This window comes from Peromyscus leucopus, chromosome 18 (assembly GCF_004664715.2).
Source record: "Peromyscus leucopus breed LL Stock chromosome 18, UCI_PerLeu_2.1, whole genome shotgun sequence".
Classification (NCBI taxonomy): domain Eukaryota; kingdom Metazoa; phylum Chordata; class Mammalia; order Rodentia; family Cricetidae; genus Peromyscus; species Peromyscus leucopus.
The window spans coordinates 42584859-42610120 of NC_051078.1; the positions used below are offsets into that span (position 1 = coordinate 42584859).

Here is a 25262-nt window from a genome sequence, read left to right on the forward strand (position 1 = left end):
CCCAAATAATGACATGGAGACTTATTATTAATTATGAAAGCTTGGCCTTAGAACTTAAATTAACCCATCCCTATTCCTCTGTATTTTGCCACATGACTTTTTACGTCTTCTCCATTCTGTATGTCCAACTTGTTTTGCATCTCCATGGTGTCACTACCTCTCTTCTTCCCAGAGTTCCTCTCTCTGCCCGGAAGTCCCGCCTCACCTCTCCTGCCAGCTATTGGCCATTCGGCTCTTTATTAAACCAATCAAATGCCTTAGGCAGGCAAGGTAAAACAGCAGCACATCTTCACACAGTTCGTTCAAATATCCTGCAACAGCTCCTCCTATATTAGATGAAGGAGAGTCCTCAGTTGAGACCCATCTTCCCAGGTGTGTCAAGTTGACAACCAAGATTTGCCATCAGAAGATTCAACACGAGAATTCCGACAAAGGCACATATGGAGCCATCTTCATGAATGTGAGCTTCCCTACCTCCCACAAGCCAGCCTGAAACACATCTTGACTCAGTTATTTTATTTTCACCTCAACCTTTTCGTTCTATGTTTTAGAAGCTGCCCAGGCTTTATTACCCCCAAACCCTCCCTCTCCTGGGTAAATAAAGACCAACATTAAGAATACTTAAGACGCTTAGACCTTGATGCTGTGAGATAGGATACTGAATAAAATGCTCACCACACAAACATGAGGCCCTGAGTTCAGATCCTTGGAACTCACATGTAAAAGTCCAGCATGGTAGCGTGCTGCTAAAATCCCAGTACGGGGTGGACACGGGATAAGCCAGTCTATCTAGCTAACCAGCAAGCTCCAGGTTTAGTGAGGGACCCTGTCCCCAAAAATAAGATGGAGAGAAATAGAGGAAGACACATAGGCCTGGCTGCTGATGTCCTTACACATACACACATATGTTCACCCACTTGAGTAACACACACACACACACACACACACACACACACACACACATTCCCTTTGCTCTTGCTGCGACTGTGCTTTTCAAACGTTTGGGTCCTGGGATCCCTTTCACTTTTAAAAATCATTAAACTGTACTTTAACACATTTTTCATCCCAGTCTAATAAACTCGAATTTACGCTTTTAAGAGCATTGCACCTTTTGCTATACTTTCCTCTAACAGCTGGAAACAAGGACCACACGTGTGTGCCTTATAGAAGCTCATTACTGTGAAGTGTTGGCCATCAGAAGGTCAAGAAGGGCCAGCAGGTGTTACTCTTTGGGGGGTTCCAAACCAGCAGCACCTCTAGCTGAGCTGTGCAATATCCATTCATCTATTTCACGGCCCTTTCTGTGGAGCTGCACACACATGATTTTAAGTCCCGTGCTTGCACCTTCTCCCAATGTCCCATGCTATTGAAACTCATCTGCAGGGCCAGAAATTCAGAGTGGTACAGTCCTGTAATCCCAGTCCTTGGGAAGCAGAGGCAGGAGTTTTAGACATTAAAGGTCATCTCTGGCTACATAAGGGGTTTGATGCCAATCTGGGCTACATGCAAACCTACCACAGCCCCCCAAAACCCCTCACTATCCGGTGCAGAGCTCCTGTCTCAGGTTAAGGATGCTGCATTTTCTTTCTGTTCTCATTTCAGCAGTTGGAGGAGCCAGAATCTTTTCCCTTTGGGACAATACTCTCATGGTTTGAATGGGAACACAGAGTCCTTGTTTGAACAGTTGGTCCCCAACTGATGGCATTCTTTGGGGAGGTTGTGGGACCTTGAGAATGTATCACCTTATTAAAGGAAGTAGGTCCCCAGGGCTGGGCCTTGAGATTTTATAGCCCAATTCTGTTTCTATTCACCTTCTACTTCCCGGTTTCAGATGTCATGTGACCAGCGGCCTCATGCTGTTGCCATTCTGCTTCACCACCACAATGTGCTGCGTCCCCTGAGACTGGGACACCTAACAAACACTTCTTAAATGGCTTCAATCAGGTACTTTTTGTCACCAGTAACCAGTGCCACCCTGACACTCTTTTTATGGGGTGGGGGAGAGATCTTACTCCAGAAAGCAAGGAATACAGATTTGATTCATTGATCAGAAGGTATACTTCAGCAGTCTCCTCTCTAAAGATTCACAGGCATCCTTGGTTTCTCATGTTCCAGGTGTGTTGTCCTGATAACATAATCTCTTCAGATCTCTTTAGCAAGTAAATCTTCATAAGTGCCTGTGGGCCACAAAGCAGTCATCCACCTGTAAGTGCATCTCTGGGACTCCTGCCTTAAGTCAGTCTGCTTCTGGTTGAGACCCAGAAGTGACCATCCTGGGCTGGTTCTGATCTCTGGAGACCTTGTCAGTAGCCATCACACACGTGGACACAGTGGAGGTAAAGAACAAGAGATAAACAATGGCCGATTCTCTAGATATTCCCACCAGAAGTGTGTGTATCCCAAGTTATGTGCTCCTCCAAGTTATGATTTTATGACCAACTTTTCAATCCTCATTATTAACCTGACTGAAATTTAGACTCACCTAGGAAGCTCACTTCGGGGTATGTCTATTAGGATGTTTTCAGAGAGGCGTAACTCCAGAAAGACCCACCCTGAATGTGGCTGACACCATTCCCTGGGCTGGAGTCCCTGACTGAATAAGAAGGAAAAGCAAGCGTAAGGCCAGCATTCATCGCTCTGTGTTTCCTGAGTGTGGATACCGTGTGCCAGCTGCCTCAAGTCCCTGCCTTCACAGTCAGAGGCCTCTGCTACACTTTTCCTCACAGTAATGAATTATACCCTCAAATAATGAACCACAATAAACCTTTCTTTCCATTAGCTGATTTCACCTGGTGTTTTGTTATGGCAATGGGAAAAGTAGCCCATACAAACTCCCTCAATGAATCAACACAAAAAAGCAAACCTTACAAAAATCTTAAGATTTCTCTTTTTTAAGCTTTATTATTATCATTTTATGTACATTAATGTTTTGCCTGTGTTCATGTCTGGTGCCTAAAGAGGCCAGTAGAGAGCCTGGGTCTAGACGTGTAGACAGTTGTAAACAGCCCTGTGGGTGCTGGGAATCACACCCGGGTCCTCTGGAAGAGCAGCTACTGTTCTTAACCACTGAGACATCTCTCCAGCCCTCAAAATTCTTAGACCTGTCAGATACCTGTCATGTTCTGTTATATCTCTGACACTTATCTTTGTCATTTCTAAGACCACAAGATAGAAAAACTCAAATTGGGCTGTTGCAGAGGACAGATGTGCGGTCTATTGAAGACTTTCTTTGGTACATTCAGTGTCACTTGCCCCATCAAAGCGATTATCTTGGAAATCATCATTTCCTGACTCCTCCCCCATCCCTCGGTCTCTCTTATTCAATGTTTCATGTTATAGAAAGGGTACAGATTCTACCCCAAAGGCCTCTGTTGGCCACTCAGCTCACCCAAATAAATCCTGTGCTGCCCATGAGCAAACAGCTCCACGTCTCTGAGTCTCAATTTTCCTGCCCGGACAGCCAGAATGTGATTCACAGTTCAGAGAACAACTGCAATGTGACAGGAAGTTCCCAGCATGCACCACAACGTTCGAGCCCACCCCGTGTCTTCCTCTCTCCATGAGGAGGATCCAGGAAAGGAGGCTTCAGAAGCAGGAGAAGTAGATCAGGAAGAGCGTAGAGGACATTGTTCAGAATAGTCTACAGGAAAATGGATATTGGGCTCAATTAACTGAAAATGGAGGCCTGGACCCCCTCCCTCTGTTGAATGTCCTCCCTCATCTCCACGTCATTTCTCTCAAGCCTGAGTTCTCATCAGAGTGACTTCTGGGACTGGAAGTCTTCCACTGTTCCAAGTCCAGTGGGAGTGATCCAAATATTACATGAGATGTATTTTTTAAAAAGTATGTGCTGTTTTCATAGTTGTTGAAATGGAAAACGTAACTGAGTGTAGCATATGTTCACTATGTCTACTTTTCCCAGAGCAAGCTGATACTACTTTTAATCAAAGGGAAGAGAATGCACACAAGGCTACACACACACACACACACACACACACACACACACACACACACACGGGAGGGAGGGAGGGAGGGAGGGAGGGAGGGAGGGAGGGAGGGAGGGAGGGAGGAAGGAAGGAAACATCAGGTCTTTGGCAAACACAAACTGAGTTTCTTTCTTTCTCATGTCTGTCCTAAGGCTAGCACCAGTGTTAACCTATAGGTCTTGGTAGACTGAGGGAAGATGCTTTCTTTCTTCAAGAAAAGGTCACTTCCATGCAGTCATGAAAGCTTACAACCAAAATAGCATGTAGAATTCACTGCCACCCATCCCATTGTTGAACGAACAAAGGCTCCAGGACTCCCATAGTTGAAACACCCAATCCACTGTTACATGAGACAGAATCAACTCTCAGATTCTGAGTTTCTGAAATGTAATCATAAAAACCCACACTGTTTCTCTGGCAGTCTTTGTTAGAGCATCTAGAAAAGAAGATGCTTGGGGCTGACTTGTGTCTGCAGTACCTTGAGAGCGAAAGCTAAAACATAGAATACTGTGTGCACATTCTACATAAGCGTCACCAGGAAGAGGTGTGCTTTGCATAGATACAGAGACTTCTACAAACTGTGTGCATGACCCCGTACAGCCCACTTACAAAGTCTGGTAGAACACACACACACACACACACACACACACACACACACACATATACACCCCTCACCTCCCAGGGAACCCTGCCCTGCCTCTGTTCAAAGACAGCTTCCTTTTGTTGACGGCAATTGCGCCAGCTGAGCGACTCTTTTGAGCCACACAACAAAAAGACACGCACAGAGGCAGCTTTCAAGACCTAATCTATGGTTAAGGCCACCCCTTCCCAGACAAGTAGGGTGGCTGTCAGCTGCCGGCCACATTCCAGGGACGGGAGGCAGCGTGTGCCCTCTGCCCAGAGCCACCTCAGCACCGCCCAATAGAGGCCGGGGCCCGCATCCCACGGACGGCATTCCTCGGCAGTACAGCTGCACTTAATGTTTCAACACATCCTATTGTTCGCTCCTTTAATGAGGCCTGTGGGACACTGTGTTTGTGACTGACAGCCGCCACCACGCCAGCGCTCGGGCCCTTGAGCTTCGTGAGTTATGCCATCATACAGGTCTCGGCCATTAGCGAAAAACATTTATTTTAAAATAAGTACAGTCATAGCCAAGCCCGCTTCACTGACAGGCGGACTTTGTTCACTCGCTTCTCGTCCCAGCAAAAGGATGTGGCAAATAGAACATCCACGTTGCAGACACAAGCAAGGCTCAACTCCACACGCGCTAGCTGGGGAAAAGTTTCTGAACCACTTTAAACTTCAGTTTCTCAGCAGCAGAATGTCTATAAAGACCACATCTTCCTCAAAGGGCTACCAGGAAGCTGAATAAACAATACATGGCAGAGACTTGGTATTGTACCCGGCCCTTTAGATGAGCTCAAGGAACATTAGTGTTATGAGTTTTATCAGAATATGTAGTACTGGAAAACCATCCAAAATAACTTTTTTATCCCTGTTATCTGAACCCCCTCTTTATCATGTTTTCATCCTTTTCCCTGATGCTTCAGAGAAAATGAATTATAACCTGAAAGTGATTTGAACAATGACTAGCAGATGATGTATCACTTCCAGCTATTGTAGCAGTCATTGTTGATAACACTGCTATTATTACTGAGTAATGAATAAACTATAGTATTTGTGGAGAGAAAAATCAATTAACTGGGCCTATTTGATTACCCCACATGTTTCTGTTCTGAAAGACTTTTTTGTTGAGATGGGGTCTCATTATGTAGTCCTGGCTGGCCTAGAACTCTTCATAGACCGGGCTGGCCTCAAACTCATGGAGACCTGCCTATCTCTGCCTTGTGAGTTCTGGAATTGACGCTGTGTGGCTCGATGCCTGGCCTCTGCCATGGAACTTTAAGAGGAGAAAGAAAATGAAGCTTATGGGGGAGTGAGGTATAATATGGTCACAATTTAGATAAAGTAGGAGAGAACAAATTAACGCCCACATGGGAAAGACTACCCTCCACCCATTTTGTAAGTAGTTTTATTGAAACACACCCCACGTATTTGTTTTCACATTATCTGTAGTTGTTGATCATACTACAAGAAAATAATGTAGCTTCCAGATACACTTATGACCTATAAAGCTCAAATTTTACCCTCTGGCCCTTTACAGAGAAAGTTTGCTGACCTTAAGTCTGAAGAGAAGGCAGCGGGTTAAAGACAGCATCTGCCACTATGGTGACAGAGTATGTTCATCAGCAAACAGTTGCTTTTTGGTTTTTTTTTTTTGGGGGGGGGGGAGTTGTTGTTTTATTTTTTGCAAAAACGAAGTAACTGAATAAACGAAGAACCAGGAAAGAGTTGATTGATTGTCATCCCTGACCTCAGGGCTTCATGGAGTCACGACTATCTCAAACTGGTGTGTCAGCTCTGTCATTGTCCTGGAGAACTGTTTTGAACCATTGTTGGGAATGAATGGGACATAAATATTGCTTGGAAATCAGATAATAATCCTGGGTTCCGGCCAGTAGGCTCCAAGTGTTCCATGCCCTATTCAAACCGAGGAGGGACAGGGGAAGCTGGTAACTGCGGAATGTACGTTGGATTTTACATTGAGGTCACGTGGGGAGTAGAAAGCCAAGGGGAGAGATGATAGTCAAAGTCTAAAGGATGCACTTGTCTCTAGCAGAGCGAAGGAAACAGGTTCACGTGGCTCTCCATCCTGCTGAGATCTTCAGTACAATAAAAAAAGCAGACTTCTGCATTCAGAGATCAATCATAAGCACTTAGAGAGCAAAACCTAGACAAAGGCTGGTTGAGATTTAAGATGGTCTGCACTATTGACTTTTAACACAATTGTGAGCTAAAATTTCTATCAGAGTTCCTACTCTAACAGTATGTGCTCAGTCATCCTCCACGGCATGGGGTGGGCCTAGCTTTATATTTGATCTCTACACCTATCCACAAGAGTTTAGCACATTGCCAAGTGCACAGGGTCCTTGAGCAAGACCAGGCGAATGATTGGGTCTGATGGCACAGGCTGTAATCCCAGCACTTGAGAGGCTGACACAAGAGGATCACCACAAACCCGAGGCCAGGCTGGGCTCCTTAGTGAATTCCAGGGCTACATAACAAGACCCTATTAAAAACTAAAAAGACAGTTGAATGAACAGTGGAGTGGTTGACCAGTTGTCAGAAGACTGACTCAGCGATAAGATCAACACTTGATAATGTCGTTGATTGAGAGATTGGAGTGAGGCTCTTCCCTCCAGCATCTGCCCTCATCATTGACCGTGGACACAGCATCTCCTTCACTCCTTGCACTAGCCTGACTTTCCTCTGAGAATCTGCCCCTTCCCCATTCTCAGCTATGCTGATGACCCACTATAGACTATATTCCATCCCTACAGACACTTCATCCGGCCACTTTATAATAAAAATCATCAAACAAAAATCTGTGGCTTTAATATAATGGGGGCTTATTTCTTGTTCTAATGGGTAGACTTCTAGAATGAGCCTGGCCTTTGGTTTTTTTGGTTTTGTTTTGGTTTGGTTTGGTTTTGGGGTTTGGGGGGGGGGGGTTCGAGACAGGCTTTGGAGCCTGTCCTGGATCTCACTTTGTAGACCAGGCTGGCCTCGAACTCACAGAGATCCACCTGCCTCTGCCTCCCGAGTGCTGGGATTAAAGGCGTGCACCACCGCTGCCCAGCTGGCCCTCGGTTATTTAGATACAAGATTCTCTTCTGTTTTACTGATCCACCAGTGTGACTGGCCTAGTTGGATATCTCTACTTCCCCCAGCTTTCTAATTTGTAACATAAAGATATAATAGTGTGTTCCCTGGGGGAACTTTAAGGGGATTAAATAATCCAACGTAAAGGGCAGAACACATAACAAATATATGCAAACTTATTCACAATAACGCATCAACTAGTAGGACACTGGAGAGGACATGTAGAAAGGTGTCGCCCTAGACTTGGTACTTGAGTGGGACAGACGGTGGCAACAAAAGACACTAGCTCAGGGAACAAGCTGTGTACTGGAAACTGAAATGGAGCAGTACAATGGAGTGGCTTCCTGCCCACACCAGCTTCGATGTAAGGTTTTCTAATGAAGGGGACAATAAAATGGAAACCGATGACAGAGAAGAGAGAGTCCATCAGTCACCAATCAAAGGCAAGAGGGAATATTTCAAGTAGAGGACACAGCTAAGGAAAATGCCGAAGACTGGTGGGACTGAATCAGAGTGTTGAATACATAGGATGGGAAGGGGGGTGCTGGTACAGTAGAGTGAACTCCTGCTGCTTCAGGATGAGACCTGAGAGAAGACCAGGGATTGCTGAGGGAAGACTCGGGCTACAGCCAGCACTTCTCTCCAAACCACTGGAGAGTTTTCCCTTGGTTTACTTGTATCTGTAAAGGAGATCTCTGAGTGAGTGCTGTTTGCAGAAGGATTGTGGAGAGTGGAGAGAGAGGACGTAGGATGCTATTACAATAACACAGGCAAGCAAACATGATGGTCTCATCCAATGAGAGAGGGTGGAGACCGAAAGAAGTGATTGGATTTATGATAGGATTCTACCAGTTGATGGTAGACTCTGCAGCAACTGCTTGTGTTTCTGATGAAAAAAAGAAGACAAATAAAAATGATTTGATTTGGGTATGGTGGTGCATACCTGTAATCCCATCCCCAGGACCTGGATGCAAGAAAATGGGTGCAAGACCTTCCTGCGATGTGTGAGACTTTGTTTAAAACAAACAAACACTGGAGCAACTGGGTTGTAAGCATTCACTATCTATCCCTCTGTATTAAACCATCCTTGTCTGTCATGAGATGACATGCACATAGAAACATGTTGTAGGAATGACCACATACCCACTGTCTGCTGATTGATTAAATGACTGAATGAACGGGAAGAGGAAAAATACAGAAAGGGACATCGAGTGCTGGAGTTAAAAGAAACTTTGTCTCCTTCACAATTTTACCTGCAAGGCCAGCGACTGGCTTCCACAAAAAAATAAAAATCACACACACACACACACACACACACACACACACACACACACACACACTCACACACCAAGATTTGCTAAGTGCAGAGATCTAAACTGACAGAGGAAAAGGAAAGGGCCTTGAGAGCAAGGATGCACGTGTTGGGTACATTCCTTGCTTAGGGAAGCTGACTCCTCAAAAACCCGGGATCCGATGAGTGTTCAGGAAATCCTCCAGCCATGTCAGCACCTAATAGCAACGTGAAGCACTGATTTACTAGGGCAGAGCACCATGCTGAACCAGGGGAGCACCATGCTGAGGAACCAGGGGAGCACCGTGCTGAGGGAACAGGGGAGCACCGTGCTGAGGGAACAGGTAGGTGAGCACAGGATCAGGCACAGGCAAGGACCGTTGTCCAAGGCTCCTTCATCCTCCTAAGCATCATAGGAGGCATCACCCACAAGCAGTGCCTTGGCCCCAGTGCACATGTCTTGGCCCCAAGACATGAGCATTCCAGCTGAAACTAGCAGACTATGGATGGAACCTTAGTATGAGATACCTCATAATATCAATTCTCCTTTTAAAAAAAAAAAAAACAGTCGCCCAAGAAATAGCAATGAACTAAAAAATTGTCTCTCTGTGAATATGTAAATTTTGGAATAGTTTCTAATAACATTTAGAGCTAAATGAGTCTATATTCAAATGTTGGCCTTAACTGACCTTTGACCTTAAAGAATAACTGTTTGATTTGGTTCAGCCCACCTCTGTAGGCTGGTGAAATACTGTGAGTAAAATCTCAGCATGGCAAATCCTTAGCTTCAGTACCTTCCCACTGCTTTGCCTGCCTTAAGGTGCTAGGAAACTTTTCCTTTGAAACTGTAATGTTGAGGGTTTGGATCAATCCCACGTGACTTGAAGGGGGAACATCAGTAGAATAGCCAGGCAGGATGGCACACACCTGCAATCTAACCTACTCTGGAGGTGGAGGCAAGAAGATCAGGAATTCCTGGTCACCCTTCACTATGTAGCATGTTCGTGTAGGGTTGAATTCATAGCTCTCTTCAGCTACATGCAGGCCATAAGCCACATGATGAATGCACCTCTACAGACTATATCCTTTTACATGAAGCTTGAAGCCTCAGGTGATCCAATTTGCCCATCAGTTATGCTATACTGAAATGACAAAATCAGTAGATTGGCTAAGGGACAATCAGTATGGGTTAAGTCATCACTTTCGGTTCTGACATGCACTGACGAGAACCTTGGTCATAGTTGTTTTGAGGTAGGGTCTCACTGTATAGCCTTGGCTGGCCAGCAGCTCTCTGTGTAGACCAAGCTGGCCTGAGATAACAAGTGTGCCTCATATCCAGCATCAACCACAGATCCTCTGTGGCCATGCCTCAGTATAACGATGAAGAGACAGCAGCCAGTTTGGGTAAGCTTTTCAATAACTGGATTAGACAAACCACAGATCATTCTTAACTTAAACATCAGATACTAGAATGGTGGGCCGCCTGAACTGGAAGAGTACTGGCCAAAGCAAGACAATTGGGACATCCGTTACTATTGAAACCACACACCACCTTACTGACCTTGAATAAATCACTCCATTTCTTTAGACTTTAATTGTCATACCTATGAAAATCATACTCCCTGTCCATTCCGTTTTGCAAAATTGTAATAATATTTAAGTGAGATGGTATATGCACAAGTGTACTAGAAGCTATAAAGAACAGATCAGTATGATTTATCCAGTTCCATGTTCTCAGAAGCCAGCAGAATGTGTGACATTCTATAAATGTTTGCTGATAAGTGGTTTAAAAAGTCTACCTAATCAGAGTAAATGAAGATACTCAGGTCAGCACCTACATATATCAGCCAAATAAAATGTTATTTGGATTTTCACCTGAAAAAAAAAATCTTTAAACAGAGATGATTTCAAACAAGATGGAAACTATGTGCTATTCTCAGTTTATCTGGATATGTCCTTTGATTTATAAAAACACAAGATATTCTCATCCAAAGCTGGGAAAGAGGTGGGCAAGGAGAAAAAGAATGCAATATTAATCAGTAGAGAGATTTTTTTAAAAAAAAATAAGAGTTTCTTTTTTAATAATTCTATATTTGAAAAATAAAAAGCCATCATTTTGTTTCAATGTTACAATCAGATTTGAAGGAGAGGAATATTTTATACTCTGCTGCTGTGCCAAGAATTCTGCATAATGAGCAGACAAAAAGATCGCCCAGCTAATCCTAACACCAAGCTGTTTAACAACACTACATCCCACTGAAAAAGCCTCCTCAGTTAGCAGTCATCAAGAGAGAGGAGAGGGTACCCTTCTGCAGGAGGGTCTCCTCAGTGCTGCCTGAAATCATGAGCTGGGATTCTGAGAACGGTGTGTGGATTCTGAGTATCCGATCCTGGCCAGAATCGACATTTTGTCAGGGACCACAGATGTTATAGAAGGGTCCCACAAGGGCAGGCAGCATGTCCAAATAATTCCTGATGTTTTCTCCTGAGGGAAGTTACCATCTCCTGAGGGACTTACCGTTGTTAGCACTTCTGTGACAGTGGTCCTTCTCCAAGCGCTGGTTACTTCTGATGTTCTAGGTGCTGGGAGAGCTGTTGAAACCACATGGTGAAGTGACCTTTTCTATTTTCTTTCGTTGAGTGTGTGTGTGTGTGTGTGCACGTGTGCGCGCGCACGCTCGTGGACATGCACATTAACTGCTAGTGTGCTGAGTGTGTGTGTGCATGTCCTCCGGTGCCATCCTAGAGTTCACCCATTGGGCCAGGCTGGCTGGCCAGCCAGCCCTAGGAATCCACCAGTCTCGGCCTCCCCAACACGAGGGTAACAAGCACTCACCACTGTCACCAGCTTTTGTTTTTATAGGTACTGGGCATGAAACTCAGGTCCTCACACTTGCAAAGGAAGCATTTTAACAATGGAGCTAGCCCAGTTTTTCAGTTTTCTAAAGAGAGACCCAAGAAGTTTCAGCATCTGGCTGCTATTCTCAGCTGTCTTTATTCCTCGGCTTAGCAAAAAGCTGCCAGGAGAATTAAAAGACAGAGACTCAATGTATGGGGTTTTGTTCCCTGCAAAGCAAAAGATATTTCAGCTCCCTGTGTGGACAGCGCGGCTTGCCCTACTTCGCATCTCTGTGGTCATCTCTCAATATCCAGAAGGAACTGGTTCAAATGGATGGACAAAAGCAAACAGTGTTTCCTCAGTATAAACCCTGGAGTCCACACTGCCCAGATTCAGAGCCCTAACCACCCGTCACCATAGTGACCCCCAAAAAGGTATACAGCCTCGCTCTGTCCCAGTCTCTCATCTGCAAAACGGCACTAATAGGGATACTATACATTAGGCTTAAAGTGAATGTTCAGTAAGTTAAATTCAGTTACTTGTGTTTAAGTAAATACCTAAATGTATTAAATTAAAAATTAGATTAAGTTCGAGCCAGGCAGTGGTGGCGCACGCCTTTAATCCCAGCACTCAAGAGGCAGAGACAGGCAGATCTCTGTGAGTTTGAGGCCAGCCTGGTCTACAGAGTGAGTTCCAGGACAGGCTCCAACGCTACACAGAGAAACCCTATCTCAAAAAACAAACAAAAAAAAATTAGGTGAAGCTCTTTTGGAAGATGAGCTAAGTTAATGAGCTCACAAGTAGAACAGAACTAGCACATGATGAAAGCTACCAGTGAGTTTACCATGGTGATGATGGTGGTGGTGATGATAACGGTGATGATACCAGGTGATGGTGATGATAATGGTACTCATGATGATGGTGGTGGAGGTGATGATCACAGCGATAATCCCTTTTCCTTGACTCATACTCAAAGCACACACAAGTAAAGCACTTCACTGCACAGGATGACTGCACACTAAACTCAGTAATAAGCATGCTACAGAACAAGGACACCGAAATGCCAGCAGCTGAACATCAACAACCCAGAACCCAATGCCATATTCCACTCAACATCATTACCCAGGAAGCTTCCAGGCCAACACCCCACCCCGGTCCCCACTGTCACATACTATTCTTTTTCCCTTTCCCAGTATGTCAAGAGGAGATTCCTCCTGTCACCTAAGATAAAACTATGCCCTCTTGCTTTTTTTTTACCACTGCAATCAACAGGCTGTGGGGGGCAAAGGGGGTGAGTCCCCATCAAGAAAGTCACAAGGAACAACAGTAGAGTCCCTTGGAGGAAGGAAGCCGGTTCCAGGTCTAAATAGAGGCTATGAACAGAACTTCAACAGCCAGGAGAGAGAAGAAATGGTGTGGGTTAAAGGCTTATATTTCAAAACCAAAGAGACAGAGATTATAAAAGTCTGCCAAAGTGGATAGGAAGTGCAGTAAGAAAAATATCAACACTCCGCCCAGGAAAGGAAGCACAGATCAGCAGATCAAGTCTGTACAAGGGGAACCCCAAGCCCCTCAGAGCTGAACAGGCAAAGAGTGGAGAGTGTGCAGGCTCTGAGATACTGCATGTTGTACAATCAGTGGTGGAGAGTGATTAGTCACCCACCATGTGCATGGGGCCCTCTAAGCTGCTTGCAAGTTCCAGGCATCTTGGAGAACAAAGTGACAGGGATTGCAACAAGTTGAAGAACTGATGTTTATAGTTCTCGAAAGAGCCCAACAAAAACAAAATTAAACAGCACAGCTATGCAGACAGTTACTGCACAACGCCATGTGAGCAGAATTTTTCAGTGCCTCTGTACACGTGTTCTAAACAGGCTAAACTCTCCTTCCCGATAACTTAAAAAATAAACGTATCTCTCTGATAAAGTCTAGCACCATGAGAACATCTGGTCTAGAGGTCGCTGACAGAATTATGAAAAAACAAAAAAATCCCTCGGTCTCAAAGTTTCAGAACTTCCTCAAAGTTGAACTGTTTCTGCTTTGCTCCTGGTGCTGCTCTGCTGTAGGACTTAAATCCTTACCTGCTATCAAATAGTCAATCCAGGAGGAAGACTTCCCCAGGCCACCTGGTGAGGGCGATTTTCTCCAGCATGCCTATAGCATCTCCCAGAACTGAACAGTGTCTAGAAATGATAATGCGGTTCGAGTCATGATTTGTCCTGGGACAGAGCCCATTTCAAGCCTCAGATGTGTTCTTTACACCCTTCCGAAAGAAATAACATCAGAAAGAGACTGCCAGCAGATCTCTCTGGTATGGCAGCGGAAGAAACCCGGCTGCCGCAGCAAGTGACCTTCAGAATCTCACTGGTATCACACAGTTTCTCCTCAATTAACAGTCCAGTGCAAAGGAAATCAACTGGAAAACCTCAAGATGTCCTGACCTACTCTTCTCTCCTGGGAGTTCAGAGGTGGCTTCTCTGAGGTAGCCCTGGACATTAGGGGTTTTTAAAGTTTCCCCTGGGAATTCTAACAAGCAACCAAGTGGAGACTCACTTGAGACACAGATAATATGATTCCCCACATCTTACCATTTGGACCTGTATTTAGCTCCAAATGGCCTATACTAGAAAGTTCTCAGTGACTAAAACTCAATATGACATTTTAAAAGCTCAGGGAGAGAAGGTCATATAACCAAATCTAATGCATGAGTCTCTGAGTTAACTCAGGGTCCTATTTGTGGATAAGCCCAGATGTCATCCTTCCTGTCCTGGGTTAGAGATCTCCAGCAGGGCTAGAGATCCACCTGATGTTCATTCACTCGTAAGTGTGTGAGCATCAGAAATCAGTGGGAACAGCGTTGACTCTGGAACTGGATTTGGTGCCGGGTTAGTCATCCAAGGTACAAAGTCAAGACAGTGGCTGTCATAACACCATGGCCAGAAGCAACTTCGAGAAGGAAAGGGTTAATTTCACCTTATAGCTTACACTCTGCCATAAAAGGCTGTCAGGGCAGGAACCTGGAGGCAGGAGCTGATGCAGAGGCCATGGAGGACCGCTGCTCACTGGCTTGCTCTTTCTGGCCCGCTCAATCTGCTTTCTTATACAACCGAGGACCGCCTGCCCAGGGCTGGCACTGCCCACAGAGGACCAAGCTCTCCCAACATCATTCATTAATCAAGAACATGCTCACAGAGTTGCCTATGGGCCAATCGGTTGGAGCCATGTTCTCAGTTAAGATTCCCTGTTCCCATACGACTCTAGCATGTGTCAAGTTGGGGGTGGGGGGTAGGGGGCTTAACGAGCATAACTTCCTCAGTTCTCTGCCTCAGTTTCTGTGTCTGTAAACCTAGGGGAACACCCTCTACTATTTCACCAAGTATCGAGAGAATCAAGCAAGCCAGTTCACTGAGAGGACTGGAACAGGGGCTAGCAGGTGGTGACTCTTCGGTAGGTTCGTTGTTGTTATTTTATTCTTTTCAAGCCTGGGTTTCTGCTCCAGGCTTCATGGGGTATAGAAAAGAGGAGCACTGTCCAACTGCTCTCAAGATATTCACAACTAGCATAGGAGAGAGACAGGCAGGTGGAATGCAATATGTGTGACTGGGCTTTTGTGACAAGGTGCACAAAATTCAGAAGGAACAGGAGAGAAAGTCTTCCTGAAAGAGGCAGCATTAGACTCAGCCTTAGATGACTGGGTTAGACGAATGGGCTGTCACTTGCTGCTTGAATAACCTTGAAGAGGGAAAAATGGCAGTTGAAAACCCAGCCATTGGCACTAACACGAATTTTGACAACCACAAGCAGATGAGGACATCACCATCTTCCAAGGTAGGGACCAGGCTCCATGCTTGGGACTCTGCACAGTGATGGGCACTCCCACAAATGCTCCCTACAGAAAATCTGAACCTTTGTGTTGGAAAGACAGGCCCAGGATGACCCACGGCAGCGGGCACAGCCATAGGAAGGGAAACCATCCATCTCTCAGAAATCCCAGTCAGGTCTCTGCCTCGGCCCCGTCAGGAAATCCTGTCACTCAGCCAGGCAGGACTTATATACAGCTCAGAGTAGCCGATCCCACTGCGTAGAGTCAGCCAGGCCTCTTCCACCTTCCCTTTCTAACCAGGGAAAAGAAAGGATTTGAAAGTAGACATAGACATGAGAAAGAATTCCCCAGGCACTCATCAAAGCAAGTTAAAATAGCTAAATCACCTTGCTGGGAAGGAGCAAGGTTCTTCAGCATGCTGCTGCCTTTAATCCCTCTCTTCCTGGGGCTGGTTGTGCAAAATACCTTGTCACCTGCTGAAGCCACAGGACCGGTAAGATCAATTTTCCTGTGATTTTCCTTGCTAACTTTCACAATGTTCTCTAGATGTCTTTGTTTTCCCACATCATCTTGGGCGAAAAGCCCTTCCTGGACTTGATAAAAAACCAGGGAAACTTTACAAGAATAAGAGCCTAACCTGAGATGCTGTGCTTGTGGGGTGGGCTAACTTGGTCATTTCTTGCTGGGTGTGCTGATTCTGTGGCTGGAATCTCTGAGTTTAGTGTTATGTTTCTCTTGCCTGGCAGAGCTACATGTTCCAGGTTTTGTCTAGACCACCTGATCACTGTGGGTACCTGCGATCTCATCTTTCCAAATGTAGAAACCAAGCGAGCCTGTGGGAAAATAACCAGGGGAATTCCAGGGTACATTGATGATGCCTTGTTGAGAAAGCAAGCATCAGAAACATTTCCAAAACTTGTCAGGCCCTCACACATGCTTCCTGCCTCCCTCAGGCTGTAGTGGAGGACCATGGTGACCTTTCTTTGGGCCTCCTTCACTGCATCAGTACAAGGACCCCAGAGAAGCTCACACAGGTCCCATCGCAGGATGAGGTTGAATCTCAGTGAGCAGCAATCTCAGGTGATTTAAGATGGATTCGGAGTGTCTGGTCTCGGCAACAGACAGCTGCTGCTGCGGCAGTCAGTCCGCTCCAGCTGTGGCAGTCAGTCCGCTCCAGCTGTGCTCTCGGGGCACTTTCCTGAGAACATGGCAGACACCACGTTGGGTCCCTCTCCAGCCTAGACGTTAGAGAGCGGTACATTTGATCTGCGACTGCGCAGTGTTTCGGAGGCGGGGCCCCGGGGCTGTCCACTACACTAGTGTTAAACAAGTGAGTTAACCCCTCCAAGCTCCCATGGCTCCCAAGACAGGGTTCTGCACATGGCAGGCAGGGATTGCTGTCACCACCCACTTCAGCATGGAGGACTTGCTGCTGGGCAGGCACTCAGCCCTGAGCACTGTGCAAAGCTGACTTTGTTCTTCGGTAGGCTCAAGCTTATCAAATGAGTCACTCCATTTGAAGACAGTAATTTGAAAGTCAGACAAATATATATGCAGTCGTGTAAACTTGTAGATGAGGATGACCTTGAATGTCTGCTCTTCCTGCCTTTACCTCTTAAGTGATAGAATTCTAGGTCTGCACCACAAACTCATGATGTTATGCAGTACTAGGGATTGAACCCGGGGCTTTGTGCATGCTGGGCAAGTACTCTATGAACTGAGTCACATCCCCAGCCCAAAGAATTTCTTTAAAAGAGAGTTAAATTGGGCATATTAAGAAGAAAAATCAACATGACATCAATTTATCCATCTATCCAAAAAGAAACTCCAATGTAAACGAAATCCTGCTCTTAGAAAACTTGAATCATGCCCCAACAGTTAAGGGAGTGTTGCATTATTCTACAAGTAATGTCCAAGGGCACACTGGCTCACGATGATCACCAAACGAAAGCTTCTAGTAAAAGTAGAGGTTGTTTTTCTCTATGCCACTTGGGGGCTTGTAGAAAGGGCCAATTAAGGAATCAAGAGGCTGATAGCTCGTGTGTGACTTTGGGCAAGTCACTGCATATTCCAAATCGTCTTCAGTCCTCACCTCCACCACCTCTGTGACGAGAGTTGTGACCCTTGCCCTACTCTCTGAAGCCATGAGAATGACACCTTTGGGAGTCAGCACAGCCATCCGGAGTTCTGTGAGTAGAAGGCGTCCTCCTCTGCAGACCTACACGTCCTGGTGAACTCAGAGGTGATGATGATGTTTCCATCACACCTAACCAGTGCTGGGCTGCTAGGATGACAAAGAAATATGAGACATGGCCCTGTCCTGCCTGAAATTTTTAAATAGAGAGCAAATGTGCCCTTGGATATTACTTCTAGAGTGTTCTGTTTTGCGCCAGTCTGTGGAAGAAAATGGCCATGCCTGGATGAATTTCAGATTTAGCCTAATAGCGGAGGAGTCAGCTTCTGATGAAATAACTGCCTGTTTCTTAATATATATACAATATTTGGTCACAATTTGCACCTCTTAGCAAGTCAGTTTCCACATACCAAAACCTCTTAACTGAAGTTTTTTAAAGGAAACCATTTACCCAAGCAATTCTCAGCTAGAGACATCTTGGTTTTCCAAGTCCTTTCACAACTAAGCAGACTAAGCAAAGGCTCTGGATCCTTCAGGAAGAACCCAGATAAGAATGTTTCAAACAAAAGGTAGCAATCACAAAAGGCAGTTCAAAGCCAAAGTGCTAACACTCTGGAATTCAAGCCAGATGCGATGCTCTGCGGGATCTCTCGCTAAAAAGCCCGTTGATACCAATCATCCTCATTGCCATTCCTGACTTTAGTGAAATGAAGCAGGTAGACAAATATTCCTACCAGATACTTTCAAGGCTCTGATAACAGGAATGGGTGTTTTTATTGTATTTGCACAGGCAAAAAGATGTGACAAGAAGTCTTTTCTAACGATCAGGACGGAGTGCCAAGCCTGCTCGGCTAACATTGCAGCCAAGTGTCCAGATGGTTACACCAAGATTACCAATGACTCTTTTGGAGTTCGAGATTGCAGGTACTTATTATGAGAAGATGAATGTGCCCATGTTTTGGTACCCTAAGAACTGTGACTCCAAATTGAAACATCCTGTCTCAAACATGGCAAAGTAGTTCCAGGATTTATCTCTTACTCTAAGACTATACTGAGCCCAAACTTAGGTAACTCACAATCTATAGACTTGAGTCTAAATCTTTCTGACTATTGACTCACACTTAAATACAAACTTCTGTTGTACATAAATACTGTCCTTCCTCTTGCCCTTCTATTTTTTTCACCTGGAGTCTTGTTTCATTTGAAAATGGTTCTAGACCTGGGGAGATGGCTCAGTGGATATGAGTATGAGAACCTGAGGTCAGATCCCCAGCACCCACTTAAGAAACAGGTGAAGCTCCGGATGCCTGTGACCCAGCACTGAGAGCTAGAGAAAGATGGGTCCCTGGACTGGTCTACCAGCCTAGCCCAAATGGCAAGTTCCAAGGTCAGTGAGAGACCTTCTCTCAAGGAGACAAGGTGGAAAGTAACAGAAGGAAACACCTGACATCCTGCCCTGGCCTCTATCCATGAGCATGAGCACACATACCTACTCATTCATATGCATGCAACACACACACACACACACACACACACACCATAGATGGATGGAAGATAGATAGATAGATAGATAGATAGATAGATAGATAGATAGATAGATAGAAAGAAAGAATAGGGTTCTAATTTGAACATGTTAAAAAAAAACCCTGTAGGTTGCCTTGACTACATTTTAAGATTCTGTCTCAAAAGCAAAATAAATTTGCTAAGCCTTGGGTCTGGTATTTATTTTTCTAATAAGCTGTGGAACCTGATACTAATTAGAACCCAAATATGTAGGATAGAAAAGGAAAAAATTTGAGCATTGTTGAATTGCCTGTACTATGTTCTTAAAGGTCATTTCTGATCCAGAATTCTCATAATTGAAGGCTGGTCCTCTCAAAAGGGTACAAGTGGGCTGTACTCCTACTAACAGGTGTAGACTCAGAGACAAACACAATTTGTTATTTATTCAGCTAACCAATTTAGAAATTGGGCATTGTGCAATGAGTTAAGTTTTAATTTACGTATTATATACATGTGTACATGTTTGTGGGTATTTATGTGGTTTGGGGTTTTTTTGGTGTGTGTGTGTGTGTGTGTGTGTGTGTGTGTGTGTGTGTGTGTGTGTGTGTGGTTCGTTCACGTGTGAGGACAGAGGTTGACAATGGATGTGTTCCACAACCACTGTCCATCTTACCTGTTGAGACAAGGTCTCTCTCTGAAGCTGGAGCTCACTGATTCAGCTGGAAGAGCTGTCCAGAGAGCTCTGGGAAGCCTCTGGTCTCTGTTCCTCCAGGCTACGGCTACCGGAGGGCACCACGACGCCCAGCTTTTTATGTGAGTACTGGGCACCCAGCCTCAGGCCCTCATGCTTGCACAGCAGACACATTACCAACTGAGCCATCTCCCAGCCGAAATAAGTTGATTTTTAATTCAAGAATGACAAATTACTATTTTTAACATGAATGAAATGAAACCTTAGCATTGTTTTATAACAATATTTTGTGTTCACAATTGCCTAGTATGATCACATCATATTATGAACCAAAGTTTCTCAATATTAACTAGAATCTAGAATTAGCAAGTACATGCATCAGTTAACCAATGAATTACTTTGTGAGACTACATTTGTTGTGGCTCTCATTTTTTATTAAGATCATATCAAAGTTCAAGGTTAAACTTATATGGCTTCTTACTAAGAAAGTTTTGTACTCTTTTGATAAGGGTCAAGATGAACACTTGGTTGTACGTACTCCAGCTACTATTACTACTACCTCACTACCTCTACTACTACTACTACTACTACTACTACTACTACTACTACTACTACTATTACTATCAACACAAACACACACACACACATACACTAAAATTTTTCATGGATACTGCTCGTTTTAGAATGGAAGACTGGTCTGCCATGCATTTATGCTAAAACAAACAAACAAAAACAAAACCTGATTGGTTCTTTTGTTTTATTTTACCGTGTATTTTTGATGTTTCAAGAACTTGCGTTACAGAGGTGTGATTAACATAAAAGACTGAACCTGTTTAGTGCGTACAACTCAATGCACTTAGGGATCAGTACACCTGCAACCCCATGACCACTAGTTCCCTGTCAACACACCCACGGCTTCCGTCTGTTTCACTGCATCCTCTTTTTCTCCGTGACAGGACCACTAACCCACAATCCCCCATCTTTGCAAACGGTAAACATACAGTTTCAAGTTAACATGATCGTTAGCTACAGGCATAGACTTCACAATAGACTTCTAGAACTTTCAGAACCAGAGCTTTGTACCCTCTGACAAATGCCTCACTTCTCCCTCGTTTAAGCCCCGACAACCACTTCATGTTCTGCTGTTATCCATTTACCCATCGGAGCTTCCTTATGCCAGTAGGGTCAGGTAGTATTTGCCTTCCTGTGTTTGGCCTTTCTCTCTTAGTATGCCACCATCAAGTTAATCCATGTTGCTTACGAATTGCATAGTCTCAGAGCTGGAGAGATGGTTCCACAGTCAAGAGTGCTGACTGCTCTTCCAGAGGGACTAGGTTCAATTCCTAGCACTCATGTGGTGGGTCACAACTGTTTGTAATTCCTGTCCCAAAAGATCTGATGTCTTCTTCTGGCCTCCATGAGCACTGCACACACATAGTGCAAAACACTCATGCAAATAAATGAAATAAAGACAAAATTTTAAAAAGCAAATTGCATGATCTCCCCTCTTAAGGCTAACTACTATTCCACTGCATATGCAATGTTCAATAGTCTCTGTGACATATGCATGGTTTTTTGCTTTATCCATTCATCCATCAGTAAAAGCTTAGAATGTTGTGGCTATTGTGAATAATGCTATAATTAAGATGGAAATATAAACTATATATGTACACACACATATTCTCAGATGTAGGGTTCATAGGTCATATGACAGCTATATTTTTAATATTTTGAAGAGCTGTTTTACACAGTGGCTGCACTGACTGACATTCCTATCAACACTGAACAATTCTTTTTTTCCCACATCCACCAGTATTTGCATTTGGGGGCCTTAGACAAAACTCACCTAATGGGTGTGAGATCACATTCACTGTGCTTTCAGATAGAGTCTTCTGGGTTATGGATATACGTTCATACATTCGTGGGCTCCATTTTTGTCCTCTCAGAAGTTAAGGCCTTCATCTCTGCTGTGAGTTCCCTGTGTCCCCTTCCTGTAGAGATATCCCTGCTGGTGTAGTCAACCTTTCAGAGACTGTCAGTGCCATCCCTGACTTAACTATGCACACAGCAGATGTCTGCTGGCTGCTGTTTGTTGGTCAGCTGCGTTTTAGGAACTGCTCGGGAAAAACTCACCCCCACCCTCGTCTTTTGTATTTGTTTTTATTTTATTTTTGTATTTGTATTATTTTATTATGTGTATGGGTGTCCTGCTGGCATGGATGTCTGTGTGCCATGTGCTTACAGTACCACCTCCAAAGGCCAGAAGACAGTGTCAGATCCCTGGGAACTGGAATTACAGATGGTTATGAGCCACATTGTTGGTGCTGGGAACTTAACCTGGGTCCTCTGGAAGAGCAACAAGTGCTTTTAGCTGCTGAGTTAACTTTGCAACAGACACACACACACTATTCTCAAGAACAGCACAGTTGAAAGATGAAAGAGACCATATTCATTAAAGATGGTCTCCACCCTGAAGTCTTATCCTAGAATGAGCCAGACCCCAGGGACCCCCATAAGCAGAAAGTAGGCATCAGGCTCCATAGAGTTATAGTCTAGAGCGGTACCTCACTTGCTGCTAGAAATTGTTCTAAGGGATGTACCAGAGTGTCTCCTGCACAGGTGGTGGAGTACACGTCACTAACTACACTGTAGCATCTCAGCGGCAGAATTTCTTTTCAGAAATGGTGTCCGTGATGAATGTGCTAATCTGAAGAAAGAGGTTTATTATCATCATTCATTTTATTTAATAACTTCTGATAACAGAATATACTCCCTGTGTGCTGGTCCATTTATTTCAACATGACAACAAGGTGACTAGAGTCACCTTGAAGGAGAGAAACTCAGCTGAGAAATTTCCTCCATCAGGTTGGCCTATGAACATGTCTATGGGGCATTTTCTTGGTTGATGATTGATGATGTAGGACCCAGCCCCTTGTAGGTAGTACCACCCCTGGGCAAGTGGTCCTGGGTTATGTAAGAAATCAGACTGAGCAAGCCAGTAAGCAGCATTCTTCCATGGTCTCTGCTTCCATTCCTGCCCTGATTTGCCTCAGTGGTGGACTGAGAAGTGTGTCAGCCAAATCGACCCCTTTACTCCCCCAAGGTGCTTTGGATCATGTTGTTTATCATAGCAATAGATAAACCAACTAGACAGCCATAGATAAACCAACTAGACAGCAATAGATAAACCAACTAGACAGCAATAGATAAACCAACTAGACAGCCATAGATAAACCAACTAGACAGCAATAGATAAACCAACTAGACAGCAATAGATAAACCAACTAGACAGCAATAGATAAACCAACTAGATAGCAATAGATAAACCAACTAGCAAAAGCAAACTAGAACACCCTTCATTTTCATTGTTTCTTAATTTTTATTTGGCCATCTATAACAATTAAGAATAATTCATGATTAAGATAATTCTACCTAGCAAGCTAAATTGTGTGTGTGTGTGTGTGTGTGTGTGTGTGTGTGTGTGTATTAAAAGCCTAAATTAAAATCTAGGACTTAGCATGGATAAGATGGTTCCATGAGTAAAAGCGCTTGCCATACAAGCCTGATGGTCTGAGTCTGATCCCCAGAACCTATATAAAGGTAGAAGGAAAGAACCAATTCCACAAAGTTATCCTCTGACATCCACATGCATTCATGTTCTAGCAAACACACACACACCATATACATATAACAACAAATAAATTGAATAAATAAATAAATAATAAAATCTAGGACAACCCCACCACCTAGAGTTAACTCTACTCTATGGTCATGAGTTCATATCCTCTCTTTGTTCTCCAAGGTATTCGATTGAGATCAGGACATACTCCCTGTCTGTCCCTGGATGCCGCCATATATGTAGGAAGGACTACTTACAACCTCAATGTTGTCCAGGCCACTGGGGCCCAGACTGCATGGGTAAGTGACACAATCTTTGGATTTTGAAACTTGCTTTTCCAATTCCAAGAAATATGATAGGAAGGAAGGCCAGTGAAAGAAGAATGTGAGTATGATTTATAAGAAGTTGGCATTCCATCTATATGTAGAAAATCTCTTTCACCATCAACTTTTATATAGGAATCTGCTTGGTACAGTTAGTGATCTCTCTTCAAAAGAATTCCTTGGAACCAAGCCTATTCCTATAGCTCTAGTACTTGGGAGGCTGAGGCAGGAGAATCATGATTTCAAGGCCAACCTGGGTTGCAAGCAAATTTTAGACCAACCTAGGATATATAGCAAGACCCTGTCTCCAAAACAAAAGAAAAAAGACCTTTTATAAGTCATAAAAATATGCAATTGGGAGAATATACATATAGCATACACATGTGTATAATGGAGATCATATGTTTATGTGTATATATGACATATTTGTATGTATGTGTATATACAAAATGGTAATGTTCAAAGAAAGAACATTGGACACTTGTAACACCAAAATAACTTTTCTTATCACAAATTCTCAAAGACTGTTGTGATTGTCTTTATCCATATCAAAAACAACCATGAAACATTTTAAAATTTTACATCTAAAGATTTTATATGTCAAAAACTTTAATGTTGACCTTAAAAGACATACTGTGAGAAACTGTGTAAAGGTCATGGTATATGGGGTTATATGAAATCATATGCATGCTGTTGGAGTATTTTGTTTGGTTGATTGGTCTGTCAGTTGGTTGGTTGCTTGGTGGTTGGTTGGTCAGTCAGTTGGTTGGTTTGTTGGTTGGTTGGTTGATTTCATTCATCAGCTTGATTCAAGCTAGAGCCACCTGGAAAAAGTGAATCTCAGCCGGGCAGTGGTGGTGCATGCCTGTAATCCCAGCACTCGGGAGGCAGAGCCAGGCAAATCTCTGTGAGTTCGAGGCCAGCCTGGTCTACAGAGCTAGTCCAGGACAGGCTCCAAAGCTACAGAGAAACCCTGTCTCAAAAAATCCAAAAAAAAAAAATCTGAATTGAGAAAACGCCTTCAACAGATTGGCCTATTTATAGTCAAGTCTATGGGAAATTTTCTTGATTGAGAATTTATGTGAGAGGTCCAGCCTACTATGGGCAGTGCTGCTCTGAACAGGTGATAGTGGAGGGTACAGAAAAGCAGGCTGAGTATGGAAAGGCAATTGAGGCAGCAAGCAGCATTCTTCCATGGTCTCTGCTTCAATTTCCTCCTCTAGGTTCCTGCCCTCACTTTCTTCAGTGATGGGCTGTGACATGGAAGTGTAAACCAAATAACCCCTTCCTTTTGCCAATTTGCTTTGTGTTATGTTCATCACAGCAC

At 44.1% G+C, this 25262-nt stretch overlaps 1 protein-coding gene across 2 annotated transcripts in view; it reads left to right on the top strand.

The window, feature by feature from the left end:
* Window positions 1-9242: 9242 nt before the first annotated feature.
* Window positions 9243-25262, top strand: part of Stab2 (stabilin 2) — a 180034-nt gene continuing 164014 nt past the window's right edge. The window contains exons 1-3 of one of the 2 annotated variants that reach the window (XM_028880322.2): window positions 9243-9347; window positions 18590-18723; window positions 23796-23911. In XM_028880322.2, the coding sequence (XP_028736155.1) occupies window positions 9264-9347; window positions 18590-18723; window positions 23796-23911 (334 nt within the window). In that variant the 5' untranslated portion in view covers window positions 9243-9263. Of the gene's footprint in view, window positions 9348-15861; window positions 16159-18589; window positions 18724-23795; window positions 23912-25262 lie in introns of those variants that run through there. The other variant, XM_037196864.1, reaches the window with a different exon arrangement.